Here is a 15604-nt window from a genome sequence, read left to right on the forward strand (position 1 = left end):
TTAACACAGGCCGCTGCCGCTGCTTACCTCCCGCTGTGCGGCTGTGCCTCGGTCTCCTACTGCTGCAGTCTGAGCTGTGTATCACACACAGCTCAGCCTCCGATCCACGCTGACAGATCCCTCCTCCCTGCAGGGACGCCAGAGGAGAGATCATCAGCTCCTCCTCCTCCCGCCCCTTCTCCTCCCCCTCCTGCCCTACCCACACTCCCCAGGGATGTGTTGGCGGGAAGTTTAAAGAAAAAAAAAAGCTGCAGACAGCGTGAGGTAAGTCAGGTCTCTCTCCTTCAAAAAATGTAAGGGGGGGTCTCTGATGTGAGGGGGGCTTTGTGTGGGGGGTCTGTGATGTAAGGGGAGTTCTCTGATGTGGGGGGGGCTCTGATGTAAGGGGGATTTTTGTTGGGGGGTCTGTGATGTAAGAAGGGCTCTCTGATGTAAGGGGGGATCTGTGTGTGGGGGCTTTGTGTGGGGGGTCTGTGATGTAATGGGGGCTCTCTGATGTAAGGGGGCTCTGTGTTGGGGGGATCTTTGATGTGGGGGTCTCTGATGAAAGGGGGGCTTTGTGTGGGGGGCTCTCTGATGTAAGAGGGGCTCTGTGTGGGGGGGCTCTGATGTAAGGGGGCTTTGTGTGGGGGGTCTGTGATGTAAGGGGGGCTCTCTGATGTAAAGGGGTCTCTGATGTGTGGGGTCTCTGATGTAAGGGGGGGCTTTGTGTGTGGGGGTCTCTGTATGGGGGGCTTTGTGTAGGGGGGTCTCTGATGTAAGGGGGGCTTTGTGTGTATGTAGAGGGTCTCTGATGTTAAGGGGGCTTTGTGTGGGGGGTCTCTGATGTGAGGGGGCTCTGTGTGGGAGGTCTCTGATGTAAGGGGGGCTTTGTGTGGGGGGGTCTCTGATGTAAGGGGGCTCTGTGTGTGGGGTCTCTGATGTGAGGGGGGCTTTGTGTGGGGGGTCTCTGATGTGAGAGGGGCTTTGTGTGGGGGGTCTCTGATGTGAGGGGGGCTCTGTGTGGGGGGTCTCTGATGTGAGGGGGGCTCTGTATGAGGGGTCTCTGATGTGAGGGGGGTCTCTGATGTAAGGGGGGCTGTGTGGGGGGGGGCTCTCTGATGTAGGGGGGCTCTAAATTAAGGGGGGCTTTTTGTGTGGAGTCTCTGATGTAAGGGGGGCTCTGTGTGGGGGGGTATCTGATGTAAGGGGGGCTAAGTTATTAGTGATCATAAAAAAGAAAAGTCAAAGTTAAAAAAAGGTGCAAGAAAATGCGCGCGGGAGGGGAGCGGGGGGGCGCCACAGGATTAGCTCGCACAGGGCGCCTGAACACCTAAGGCCGGCCCTGATCAGATGGAACACCTATATTGATCCACCAATTGTGGGGTCCACATGTTTGTAGTTAAGGGGAGGCATACTAGTTTTGTACCTATGCATTTTGTAAGATTTGACATGTTACATCCTGAATATGGGTGTAACATGTAACACAGAGGCATAACTAGAACCTTCAGGGCCATGGTGCAAGAAACAAAGACCCCAGGTTGGGGGCCCTTCCCTTCAAGCCCAGTGGCTGAACACCAGGGCATGGTTGCAAATGCAACCTTTGCGATTCTGGTACTGCCAGTAGTTTTCTTTATTTTTATTAAATTTTTTTACCATTTTATCTATTTATTTATTTTACAACTATTTTTTTTTTTTTACATTTTTTTTTTTTTTTTTAGGAGCCCCCTTGGGGGGCTTTGGTGAAATATCAGTGGTCTAAACAGATCTCTGATGTTTCACCTTTGAGCCTCAGCAGCACAGAATAAATGGACAGGAATAGCCCTGTACAGACCTCTCAGTTTATTCACAAACTGAAGCATAGCTTGCATAGTTTGCAGTTTACTATGCTTCAGTTATGACTGGACAGGGTCAGTGATCCCTAGGGATCGGCCGATTATCAGCAAAGCACTTTCCCCAATATATCAGAATCGGCCCCTAAGATTACAGATATTGCGGATATTTTGGGAAAGTGCTGTTCCAGAGTGATACCTGCAGCTAGAGGCATTACCCCAGTACCGGCGTCCATAGCCCACGGTTGGCTGTCTCGAAATGACAACCGATGCAGCTGAGAAGCCGCTCGGCTGTCATTACAAGGAGCTTGAGGGGACGTCCCCCCCCTCCCGCCACCTTCCGCAGCTCACCCAGGTCTCCTGTCCCACCGGGAGACCCGGGCATCCTACCTGCATGGCCGTGGCCGCCGAAGAGAAGACCCGATCAAAGCCGCATTCGGCTCTGATCGGGTCTCCGTGTAGAAACCTGAAGTGATGTCATGATATGACATCACTTCTGGGTATTCGTCGCCAGATTTAAAAAAATACAGCATTCAAAACAGCCAAACGTGGCTGTTTTGAATGCTTTTAAGTGCAGAGGAGGGGGTTTAGACCCCTAGATCCCTCCACAACAAGTGTAAAAAAAAAAAAAATTAAAAAAAAAAATTAAATGTACAAATATATCGACCAATATCGGCCGATACCGATATTCAATGGCCAAAATATCGGTATCGGCAACGAAAATTCGATATCGGTCGGTCACTAGTGATCGCTACCAATCACTAACACTAACTAACTGTCCATTCAGAAAAAGAAGGGGCCGGGAAATGACATATTTACCAGCCCCTTCCCCGCTCTCCATTCTGACAAAGCCCCGCAGCAGCCGACAGGAGCAGGGAGGGCATATGCCGACAGAGGTGTGGGGACCATTAGAACACACAGGGAAGCCAGGAAAGAGCTCAGGGGCAGCAGAAAAAAGAGGAAGCTGGATAGGAGGGGTGGCATACAGAGGAACTGATCCCCTCCATTTACCTTCTGCAGCCTCTAAATGCCTGTGGGAGGGAGAGGAGGAGAAGCAGGCTTTCAGTGGCTGCAGGAGGAAAATGGAGGGGATCAGTTCCTCTGTATACCGCCCCTGCCACCCCTCCTATCCAGCTTCCGCTTCCTTTTGTTGCACCCAAGCCCCTGTGCTCTCTCCTGGCCCCCCTGTGTGCTTTCCTGCCACATGGGCCCCCTGGAGCATTGGGCCGGGTCTCAATTGGGACCCCTGTTACCCCTGTATTTATGCCCCTGATCTAACATGTTACTAAAGGTGAATTTATCCTTTAACATGCAGACACCTATCTGCACGTTAATATCTTAGTATACAGTTCAATTTACAACGATTTCCCATTCTTTAACAAGTAAAGCAAAATACCTCTGCAACCTTTTGATTTTATTTCACATTTCATAAACTGTCATTTCATAGAAAACATGGTCAAATTCATCTTTGATATAAGTGGTTTATTAATATATCAATGAAACAAAAAAAACACAACACTCAATATATTATTATTATTTGCAAAACATTTTTCTTCTCATAGGAAATGCCTTTAAATACAATTTTTTCTCAGAAAAAAACGGCTTATTCCTACTCTACACCTGCAGTGATCCTTGTTTCATGTGTGCAATAAAAAAATAACTTTTTATGATTTGACTTTATTTTTGCAGCTGGCACAGGACATCCTGTAACCTTTCTGGAACAAAGTTTCTGGATATGGTGGAGGCACATAATGGCAGGTATTCTCTGTTGTACATCCTTGATAGGTCCAACGTTCAAACTGAGCTGTAAGAAAAAAGTCAAAATGTATCAATTGAATATTTATTAAATTGAAAAAGAATATAAAAAAATAAAAAGGCATATTCTGTATATTATATCCTGCAAATGTGCACTTACATTTTAAGTATTGGGATGCCTGCCTTTACACACACATGAACTTTAATGGCATCCCAGTCTTATGCCTCGTACACACGCAACGACGATCGGCCGTCTTTTGTCCAGTGTTGTTGTGTTGGTTGAAATGTGCTCTAGACTGCACACGAATTTTCTCGGCCAACAACAACCAACTTCAGAAGTGTTGTCATGTGCTGGTTTACTTTCCGTGTGTTTTTTCTTCTCTGAGCATGCCCAGTCTTGCTCATCAGATTTTTGTCTGCCGAAATCTGTACTGACTGATGGAAAATCGGCCGTTCTGTTGACGGCCAGCAAAAATTTTATAGCCTGCACACCAGATTTTGTTCGGCCGAAAAGTCGCAGTTGGTTGTCGGAGTCCTCATACTAACAAGTCGATAATCGGCCGATCGGACGTTGGCCGAAAATTCACGGCCAACAATCGTTGCGCGTGTACGAGGCATTAGTCTGTAGGGTTCAATATTGAGTTGGCCCACCCTTTGCAGCTATAACAGCTTCAACTCTTCTGGGGAGGCTGTCCACAAGGTTTAGGAGTGTGTCTATGGGAATGTTTGACCATTCTTCCAGAAGCGCATTTGTGAGGTCACTGTTGGATGAGAAGGCCTGGCTCGCAGTCTCTGCTCTAATTCATCCCAAAAGTGTTCTATCGGGTTGAGGTCAGGCCAGTCAAGTTCCTCCACCCCAAACTACTCATCCATGTCTTTATGGACCTTGCTTTCTGAACTGGTGCTCAGTCATGTTGGAACAGGAAGGGGCAATCCCCAAACTGTTCCCACAATGTTGGGAGCATGAAATTGTCCAAAATGTCTTGGTATGCTGATGCCCCAAGAGTTCCATTCACTGGAACTAAGGGGCCAAGCCCAATCCCTGAAAAACAACCCCACACCATAATCCCCATTCCACCAAATGATTTGGACCAGTGCACAAAGCAAGGTCCATAAAGACATGGATTAACGAGTTTGGGGTGGAGGAACTTGACTGGCCTGCACAGAGTCCTGACTTCAACCCTTCACCTTTGGGATGAATTAAAGCAGAGACTGCAAGTCAGTCCTCCTCATCCACATCAGTGCCTGACCTCACAAATGTGCTTCTGAAAGAATGGTCAAACACTCCCAAATACACACTCCTAAACCTTGTGGACAGCCTTCCCAGAAGAGTTGAAGCTGTTATAGCTGCAAAGGGTGGGCCAACTCAATAATGAACCCTACGGACTAAGACTCGGATGCCTTTAAAGTTCATGTGAGTGTAAAGGCAGGCGTCCCAATACTTTTGAAAATAAAGATTACATTGGATTTGTACAAATTAGGGCAAAATCAAAAGTTATTAGGCTATTTTCTAGCTACATGTACTTCATTCATAAAGAATAAAGTGAATCAAGTCAATACCACATTATGACCACTGGATGGAGCTGATGAATAATAGGAAATAAATATTTTTTTACTATGATTGTCAGCTCAATCTAGCACAGGACGATTAGCGCTGCAATTTTTTGTGTATGTCTGGGCAAAAAACCCCCCAAAAAATAAACCTATGGAGTACTTCTCTGCAATATATACACTTACGCATTTGCCCGTGTTTTGGCTCTTTATTAAAAATGCATATACCTGTCGATTCTGCCAGTGAGATGACAATACTGCCTGTTCTGCAATTTAATTCAAAGTGTTGTTAGCCCTGCCAGGTACTGGACTGCAGAACACCCCCTCTCCTTGTCTTTGTATATAAGTGGGAGGTGTTCTGTAGGCACGTTCACAGCGGAGAATTCAGGCTTGGTTAATAATCCTGGTTGCTATTGGCTTGTCTTTATTTTTATTTTTTCCTTATATATTGTCCCCCTTGCTAATGTTACAAAATGATTTACTTACTTGAGTTAAAGATTAGCCCAGAAAATGAGAGGCAAGCTGTCTGGGGTCCTTGGCATCTGCGCATTTTAGTAGGCTTGCAGCTTCTGGCGGCTCTGGCATAGCAGGATGGACACTGCAGCCCGTTCTCCGTCCTGTTGATAGGCGCCACTAATGTGTATACAAATAAAATCCGTTTTAATATTACATGTACGGTATATTAAACATGGATGTTGTCATTTGTATTAATGGTAGAAATATGCCACATTTCAAGTCACATAAATCCCCTTTCTTCCCCATTCTGATGCTCAGTTTGAACTTCAGCAAGTTGTCTTCATCTTGATGCCTAAATGCAGTTGCTGCTATGTGATTGGCTGATTAGCAATTTGTGTTACCAAGCAATTGAACAGGTGTACCTAATAAAGTATGCAGTGAGTGTATATTCCTGTCCCAATGTCAACCAGTCAACCAAGTCATAAAAAAACATTTTATCCCAATGGTTGACACTGGAACATTTATACTAACCAACTAAACACAATTGGGGTGGGATATCTTGATTGATGGGGGCTTCTCCTCCCTGTTATTCTAAGACACAGACTAGAGGAGCGTAACGCAGCCTGTAGCTGGCAGAAATCCTCTCAGGCTATGTTATTGGAAAAATTAATACATTTTTGATTTCAAATATATATTTGTATAATGATTTTAAACAGTTTATTGATATTATTTATTTAATTTTACTCTGTATTCCAAAGGCTGTTTATTATATTTTTTGTGACCAGCAGCAGAGGCCTAGAAGCTCCCCCTTCTTATGTTTCCCTGCTGACAGGCTAGGAAAGAGCTAGGTAATGTGACAGCTGTAAATCAATTAGGAAAAAGGTTCTTTGATTTTTACTTATTGGTACTCTTTTTTTTTTTTTTTTTATTAAAATAAATACAGTGCCGTCATTCATAAACAGAAATAGGGACAATGTAAATTAAACAGTGTGTGTTTAGTATCATTTTAAAGGAAGGGCTTCAGTTTTCAAAGGTGGGTTTAATATACTTTGACTTCACAGAAAAGTAACTCTATCACTCTATCAAAATTAAAAAAAAAAAAAAAAATAAGCTGCTAGCAGGTACCTGTAGGTCAACCTTTTTCAACCAAGGTGCCCTAAGGTTTCCTCAGGGGTGCCTTGGCAAAATGCCTAAAATTGCCCAAAAAGTGGTATACAAGCCTACGGGTGGATGAAGCCTGCCTTTTAGTTGCACAAAACCAAAGGTTTTCAATTTGCATCATTACAACCTTCCAGCTGCCAGCATCCTTAACAACCAATGGCGTCATTTATTTATTTATTTTTTTAAAGCCCGTGGCGTGTGAAACACACTCAAAAGACTTACACCCGGTGCATAAAAAAGTGCACACACGCAAACGTGAGAAACACAAAAAGTGCACAGGGTGTGCGAAATAGTCTTCCCTCCGAAGAGGTAGGACCCTAACCTCGATCCCCCGGGGCACAAGACTCCTGACAGCGACTAAGGTACTTCCTATGGTCTGCCTGGCCGAAACCAGACAAACCCCGTTCTCCAGGGGGACTGCCGAAACAGCCCACCCCAAGTACTAGGTGGGGCTCCCCCGAAGGGAGACCCCATGAGAGAGGGCGAACTAAGCCAGAAGGCCATATCCACCCCTCCCAATACTCAAGGCTGGGCCCGAGGACCCACACCCTCCAAGTCGTGCAGGAAAAAGAGTGATAGTGCAGTGACACAACAACAAAGAAATAAAAACACACAAACAAAAAGGTGGGGAAGTGGGGTAAGTGCTATGGTGCCATGTGAGGTACCAAGGCAGGCCTTCTGGCCGGAATAAGAAATTCCTCTGGTCCGAGCCAAAAGGCCTGTCCCAAGAGGCAGGTGCGAAAAAGGTGTGTATGGTGCAGTGACCAAGGTGCCGAAAAACTCAAGGCGAGCTGCCCCTCACCAGTGAGAATTAAGGCACCCCTGGGCTGCCACCCCAGGGGCACGTACACCACAGGCTTTTTCGGTCTCAGCCCCCGGCCAGACCGAGTGTAGCCTATCCCCACTAGCAGACATCGGAACCTGGACAGCTTAGGGAGAGCCTACCTACAACTGGGGACAGGCCTTTTGCAAGGCCAGAATCAAAACCCAGGAGAGAAAGCCCTCCCATCGCCATCCTGTTCCTCAGCTCATTACATCCAGGAGCAATTCCACCGGCCACCCAGTCAGACCAGCTTTCTTGCTCCCTTCAAACTGGTTAGAACAGTTCAACCCATTCAAATCAGAAGACGGCGGTCCCCACATGCTTTCCCGGATGACCTACTCCCCATACCCCAAGAACGTCTGGGCGCTCAGGGTTTTGGTCATACCGGTACTAGCTGAGGTCCATACCAACTGATAAGAACAGATACTACACTTGATCTTAGCCAAAAGGCCGAGAAGCGATGGCATCATTGGTTGACAAGGAGGACATTGCCACCTGCACAGTACTCTTGTTTGCTCCCCCCCTTCCCCTATCTGTCAGCACTGGGGGCACAATAACTGAGTTAGGGAGAGAAACATTGAAATATTAGTCAGCACCAGTGTGCAAAGGTGTATTTGCTTTTTAAGAATAAATCACCTCCAAGTTTGGCTGTCCTACATGTGTGGATGTTGCTGTGTTCTGTAAAACTATTTAATTTTTTTTTTACATTTTTAAATAGGGGGCCTCAAGATTGTACAGACTTTTAAAGGGTGCCTTGATTGAAAAAAAGTTGGAAAACACTACTCTAGGTCATACATGTTGTAACTTCCACTGCTGCCTATATGCTTGAAGGTTGGGCTTCTCTGATTTGGCAAAAAAGGTAATAAATGGGGCTTATGCAACCCTCCCGACTTCCCCACATTTCTACTGGCCAGTTGGGCAGATCTTCATAGTGAAGCATGGTGAAGCATGTCGGAGTATGAGGTAAGTTCCAGCACCACTCAAATGCGGTTTAGCTATGCTGGTTCAAAATGGCCACCCAGCACTTGAGCATAGAGGGAGCAATAAAAGCTCAGAGAGGTTTGTATAGTAACCTATAGGTGCCTGCATGTTATGTCTGGTAGCAGAGTCACTACAAACCCAACCTGCCAAAACTCCTTTCTTTTGGTTGGAATGTGGGAAGAGTTAGAACCTTTGTTACCGGCATAACGTATGTAGGCAAAGGTTAATTTAGTGTCGGTTCACACTATGGCGTTCCGACTTCGGGGGGCGACCTGTGAAGTCGCGTGCACCGCGACTTTGGAGCACAGATGTATAGTAACTAAGTAGAACTACTTCACTACTGTACTTAAGTACTGAAAGGCGGTATCTGTACTTTCCTAGAGTAGAATTTTTTTCTCCTACTTCTACTTTTACTTCACTACATTTTTTCAATGATTTCATTACTTCTACTCCGATATTTTTTTTTTGTGCTGCATAGTTACTCGTTACTATTATAAAAATTACCACTGCCAGAACAGTAGATGGCAGGTTTCATGAAGCTCAAAACATGTGTATTATCAGCGCATACGAAAATAAATGCTACCGTATTTATAAATAAAAGCTGCATTTGAAATAATAAAAAACAATATGATGTTCAAACTTTTGACTTCTTACTTTAATAACTACATAACACAGTACTTGTACTTTTACTTTCAGTACTTGAGTAGCAATTTTTTTTTCAAAACTACTGGTCCTTTTACTTTCAGTACTTGAGTAGCAACATTTTTTAAAAAAACTACTTGCAATACTTAAGTACAAAAAATGTTCAATACTTTAGTACTTCTACTCAAGTCACTTTTTGATCGAGCACTTGTACTTTTACTCAAGTATGGGTTTCGAGTAATACAACTCTGCTTTGGAGCGACTTGCACGGACTTCACATAATTGAAGTCAATGCAAGTCGCTCCGATGTCGCTCCGAACTAGTACAGGAACTATTTTCTAAGTCGGAGCGACTTGAGTCGCTCCTATTAGAACGGTTCCCATAGCACTGAATGGACCGTGACTTGTCAGGCGGCCAAGTCGCCTAACAAGTCGCTGTAGTATGAACCGGGACTAAGCAGGCCAAAAAAAATTCATATAGATAAGAATATTGGTTAATTCCAGATTTTTTTCATTTATTGTAGCAATTTCAAATAAAAGTCTATCCATTAGCCCCGTAAAACATAAATTGTGGAGGAATAACTGAGGAGATCAGGAGAACAAAGAGATTTGGTGCAACTGGCACTGTCCCTCTATAAGAGGGACATGTAAGAGCTATGATTTCACTTATTTATTTAGCATTAACCAATTTTCTGAGACTTAACAGAGGACAAAGAACTGCCACAGCCACCCAGACATTGGGGACAACTGGAGTGGATGCCAATTAACCTACCGGCAATGTACTTGGTTTGTAGAGAGCATCTTGGTGAAACAAATGCAAACACAGGAACAAATCCACATCATGCAGTCAATAACAATGGTAGGAATTGATCTCAGCACCCCAGAGTTTTATTTCAACTTGTTTTACTAAGTAAATGCATTTTCATCTTATCTTGATTATCACTTACATTTTATTGCCCCCTTGTTGCAGAGATCCCCCTGACAGCACTCTGTTTTTTTGAAAAGCTCATATCCTACAGACATGTTGAATGTGTCTTTGCACAAAATTGGGTTGTTGGCACAGGACTTCCAGGTCTGCCAGTAGGAGATATTGCCTGATGAGATACAATGAATGACATGATGGTAAAACAAACAAGAACGTTACACAACGAACAGAAAGCTTAAATACAAAATTTTGAGGATGGTACTGTACATACGACCCATAAGATATTTTTTAGAAATAGGAAAAAAAAAAAACCTCAACTGAGCACTAATTGTATCTAAAAACAGCAGCACAATGCATGCCATAGTCATTTTAAGGGTCTCAATGCCTCTAAGATAGTGGTCATCAAATTATAAGGTATAGGACCTCAACTGTGGCTTCTGAAAGCGCTGCACTTAACCACTTAACGTCTGCTCTCATTGCTGCTACTGCAACAATGTGGCTCGTTATCGTCTAGCGATGTAGTACTACGTCGCTAGACTCCTCCTCCTGTTTTCAGTCACAGCGGGAGTCGGGCCAGGGGAGGAGCGGCGGCGATCGTCGGGGAATCTAGTTTGGAGATCCGCCCGCCTGTGTAAACAGAGCGGGCGGATCTCCTAAGTGACAGGGAGTGACAGATTGCAGGGTTCAGCATAGCTGAACATGTGATCTGTCCCTGACTCACTCAGTCACCTCCCCCCACACACGTTAGTAAGCACCAGGCATACATTAACCCCTCCCTCTCCAATAAAATTAACCCCTTCCCTGCCAGTGTCATTTTTACAGTAACAGTGCATATTTATAGCACTGATTACTGCAGTAATGTCACTGGTACCCCCAAAAGTGTCAAAAATGTCAGTCAAGGGTCCGATCTGTCCGCCGCAATGTCGCAGTCCCGCAAAAAAAATCGCAGATCGCCGCCATTACTCGTTAAAAAAAAAACCGCCAAAAATGACAAATCTTTCCCTTAGTTAGTAAACGCAATAACTTTTGCGCAAACCAATCAAAATACACTTATTGTGATTTTTTTTTTTTACCAAACATAGGTAGCAGAAAACAAATTGGCCAAAAATGTAAAAAAATTTTGATTTTTACATTTTTTTGGGGGGGGAATTTCATATAAAAAAATGTTAAAAATATTGTTATTTTTTCAAAATAAACGCTCTTTTTTTGTTTATAGCGCAAAAAGTGAAAATCGCACAGGTGATCAAATACCACCAAAAGAAAGCTCTGTTTGTGGGAAAAAAAGGACATCAATTTTGCTTGGGTACAGCATCGTACGACTGTGCAATTGTCCGTTAAAGTCGCACAGCGCCGAATCGCAAAAAGTGGCCCAGACGTAAGACAGCAAAATCCTCTAGTGGTAAAGTGGTTAATATTCACAAATCACGATATGTAATTCTACGAAAGACTGTCAGATACTTACTAAGGACATACTACTTGTGTTTATTATAGTCTGGAAACATAAGGCAGGTGATGGAGACTGGGGACATGTTACATGAGACAAATAAAGATCACTACCATTATAGCTCCTATGCAAATCAATGCTTTTACTCCTTAATCTGCAAAGTGCTGCCATATGTGGCTCTTGGGACATGGGTTTAGCACAAAGGCTCTAAGACAGGCATATCCAACCTACGGCCCAGGGGCCGCATGCGGCCAGGAACCATAGGCAATGCGGCCCACTGCCCCCTGACAATTTTCTTTTTGCTGGGGAGGAAGGAAGGCAGGTCAGGGGCACGACCGCAGCAGTTTCCAACAAACTGTAGGCAGAGGCTGCCTCGGAAGGGATCATCCTCTAGTTGTGTTAAATTAGTGCTGGGGGGGGCGTGTCAGTGCGGGAAGGGCGTGGCAGCGTTTTCTTACTTATATACCTTAACTATAGTATATATTTTGTATGCGGGCCAAGAAAATTTCTCTCCCCACAATGTGGCCCAGAGAAGCCAAAAGGTCGGACACCTATGCTCTAGGAAGTACACCTAGGCATGTTTACGACTCAACACTCCATTCTTTCTTTGTGTTTTTCATATACTATGGACATCTGACCATCACACCTATATAGGTTTGTTGGACACCCATTCCAAAACCATAGCCAATGATATACATTTGTTCCCCCTTCCATTTTATGGCTATAACAGCCTCCACTGTTATGGGAAGGCTTGCCACAAGACTTTGGAGTGCGTCTGTGGGAATGTATGCTCGTCCAACCAAAATAGGGTTTGTCGGGTCAGGTGCTGGTACTGGACGAGAAAACTTGGCTCTGAGTTGGCATCCCAAAGGAGTTCAGTAGGGTTGAGGTCAGGACTCAGTTCAGGCCACTCTAGTTCCTCCATACCAAACCCATCAAGCCATGTCTTTATGGAGCTTGATTTGTGCCTAGGGCACAGTCATACCGGAAAAGGAAAGGGCCTTCCCCAAACTGTTATCACAAGGTTGGAAGAGCACAATTGTAAAAAATGTCTTAGTATGTTGTAACATTATCGGCGCCCAACATTGGAAACATCTGAACTCAATAAAGTGGAGGCGTGTCCAAATACTTTCAACAGTGTTAAGTTACGTTTAAGTTTTTCTTTAAATATAATAATAAATAGAGCATGTAATTAGAGAAAATTACCAAATGTTTCCACCATAATGGTAGTTCGACATTGCGTGACGTAATCGGCACAGACCTCAGTGGTGGTCTGAGTCTTATTGCAGGTTTCTCCATGAAAATTCTCGCATTTCTCACACACAAGGCAGTTCCCTGTCAAATAAAAAATATATATAACTTTTTTAATAATCCAAATTGGAAGATTTTGGCAAAAGGCAGTTAGCTTAGATGGAACATTTTTTTACAGGAAAAAGAAAAGGAATTGAAAAAAGATTATTAAAGCAAAACAACACAAATAATGATTAAATCCACACAATAAGGAAAACAAGTAAAACACAAATAATTCAACATCATATAAACTAAACTATCCTAAAATAACCCCTCTAAATCAGTGGCTTTCTTGCCTGGGGGCCAGATGTGGTTCTTTGCATTTATCTGGCCCTATAGGACACTATTCCTCCCACTGACACCAATGATGGGGCACTATTCCTCCCACTGATACCAATGATGGGGCACTATTCCTCCTACTGACACCAATGATGGGGCACTATTCCTCCTACTGACACCAATGATGGGGCACTATTCCTCCCACTGATACAAAATAATGGGGCACTTTTCCTCCCACTGATACAAAATGATGGGACACTATTCCTCCTACTGACACCAATGATGGGGCACTATTCCTCCTACTGACACCAATGATGGGGCACTATTCCTCCCACTGATACAAAATAATGGGGCACTATTCCTCCCACTGATACAAAATGATGGGGCACTATTCCTCCCACTGACCCCAATGAGGGGGCACTATTCCTTCCACTGACACCAATGATGGGGCACTATTCCTCCCACTGATACCAATGATGGGGAACTATTCCTCCCACTGATATCAATGATGCGGCACTATACTTCTCACTGACATCAACAGTGGGGCATTATTCCTCCCACTGACACCAAGGATGGGATGCTACCCCCCCCCCCCCACTAATACCAATGATGGGGCACTGTTCCTTCCACTGATATCAATGATAGGGCACCATTTCTCCCGCTGATACCAATAATGGGGCACTATACTTCTCACTGACACCAAGGATGGGGCAGTAATCCTTTCACTGACACCAATGATGGGGCATTATTTCTCCCACTGACATCAACAGTGGGGCATTATTTCTCCCACTGATACCAATCATGGGGCACTTTTCCTTCAACTAATACCATTGATGGAGCACTATTCTTCTGACTAGTACAAATGATGAGGCACTACTCCTCTCACTGACACGAATGATGGGACACTTTTCCTTCCACTGACACCAATTATGAGGCACTATTCCTTCTGATGGGGCACTATTCCTCCCACTGATACTAATGATGGGGGTGCTAGTCCTCCAACTAATACCAGTGATGGAGCAATCTTCCTCCTCTTATGACCACAAGCACGATGTCATTTTTTTTTTAACTCCCATTGAACAATAAGCCTGAGGCATTGTTTACTGACACTGGATAATTTTCTACTCTCACTGGCTACAGCCCAGCCCCCCTAAAGTCTGAAGGACAGTAAACTGACCCTTTGTTTAACCACATCCCGTCTGGACTATAGCAAAATGACGGCCAATAAGCAGCTCTCCTGACAGGGGGGTCGGCACTGAAAATAAGTGCAGTGATTATCAGTACAGCCCCATCAGCGATGCCCACCTGTGATGTTCACCACTGCCCGCCAGTGATGCCAATTAGTGCCCATCGGTAATGCCTGTCAGTGCTTCGTCATTAGTGCTGCCTATCAGTGCCGCACATTAGTGCCCATCATCGCTCATCAGTGAAGCTCATCAGTGCCGCCTATCAGTACCCTTCAGTGCCACCTCTCAGTGCCACCTATAAGTGCCCATCAGTGCTGCATATCAGTGCCGCCTATCAGTACCTATCAGTGCCCATCAGTGCTGCATATCAGTGCCGCCTATCAGTACCCATCAGTGCCACCTCTCAGTGCCCATCAGTGCTACATATCACAGCCACCATTCAGTGCCCATCAGTGCCGCCTTCCAATGCCCATCCAATGCCCATCAGTGCTGCATATTAGTGCCTCCTCATCAGTGTCCATCAGTGCAGCCTATCAGTGCCAGTCAATGAAGGAGAAAACTTACCTTTTTTTTACAAAATTGTATAACGGGAACAATGAAAAACTTTTTTTTTCATAATTTTGGGTCTTTTTTCGTTTGTTTGGCAAAAAATAAAAAACCCAGTGGTGATTAAATACCACCAAAAGAAAGCTCTATTCATTTGGGTACAGTGTTGCATAATGGCGATATTGTCATTCAAAGTGCGACCACGCTGAAAGTTAAAAATTGCCTTGGGCAGTAAGGGGGTGAAAGTGCCCAGTATTGAAGTAGTTTCTGCTCAAAATAAAGAAAAGTGGATTTATTTAAAGCAGATTTTGTGTAAGCTGCTTACCCCATAGTCACCAGTTATGATAGCCGAAAATGCTCACCTGTAGCGATAGAGATGGAGAGTATCAGCAATATGTTCAATACGAGCTTCATGTTGGATATGATGTGGAAGGAGCTGGAGTCTCTGATTCAATGTGACTCTCCAGTCGTGCTTCACCACCAGTATTTATGCCAACATACAAGGAAGATTACGAATGTAAAAAATTAATCCCTTTGGACATACTTTAATAAATTAAGTGAGGAACTGCTTGTACGGAATCTCTGATGATGTAAATATAATCATCGGAACTTCGCTGACAAAACTTCTATGAGCACTTTAATTATAGTGTGTAGCCAAGTTTATGATGTGCCATTGTATTAATGTAAATACAAGCTATAATTGTCTGACTCCCGAGGACATACCGTACATATTGTGCCGCATTTCGATAAGGCT

At 44.3% G+C, this 15604-nt stretch overlaps 1 protein-coding gene across 1 annotated transcript; it reads right to left on the minus strand.

Moving 5' to 3' along the window:
• Nucleotides 1-3398: 3398 nt before the first annotated feature.
• LOC309568498 (phospholipase A2 inhibitor and Ly6/PLAUR domain-containing protein-like) lies at nucleotides 3399-15335 on the minus strand. Its single transcript, XM_082274176.1, has 5 exons — nucleotides 15213-15335; nucleotides 12755-12883; nucleotides 10127-10273; nucleotides 5604-5750; nucleotides 3399-3615 (listed from the first exon to the last, which is right to left on the minus strand). Exons 1-5 carry the CDS (start codon nucleotides 15262-15264, stop codon nucleotides 3476-3478), a joined length of 615 nt encoding a protein of 204 aa, XP_082130302.1. The 5' UTR covers nucleotides 15265-15335; the 3' UTR covers nucleotides 3399-3475.
• Between the last annotated feature and the right edge of the window lie 269 nt (nucleotides 15336-15604).

The sequence above is a fragment of the Pelophylax lessonae genome, assembly GCF_965119305.1.
Source record: "Pelophylax lessonae genome assembly, chromosome: 12".
In the NCBI taxonomy this organism is placed as follows: domain Eukaryota; kingdom Metazoa; phylum Chordata; class Amphibia; order Anura; family Ranidae; genus Pelophylax; species Pelophylax lessonae.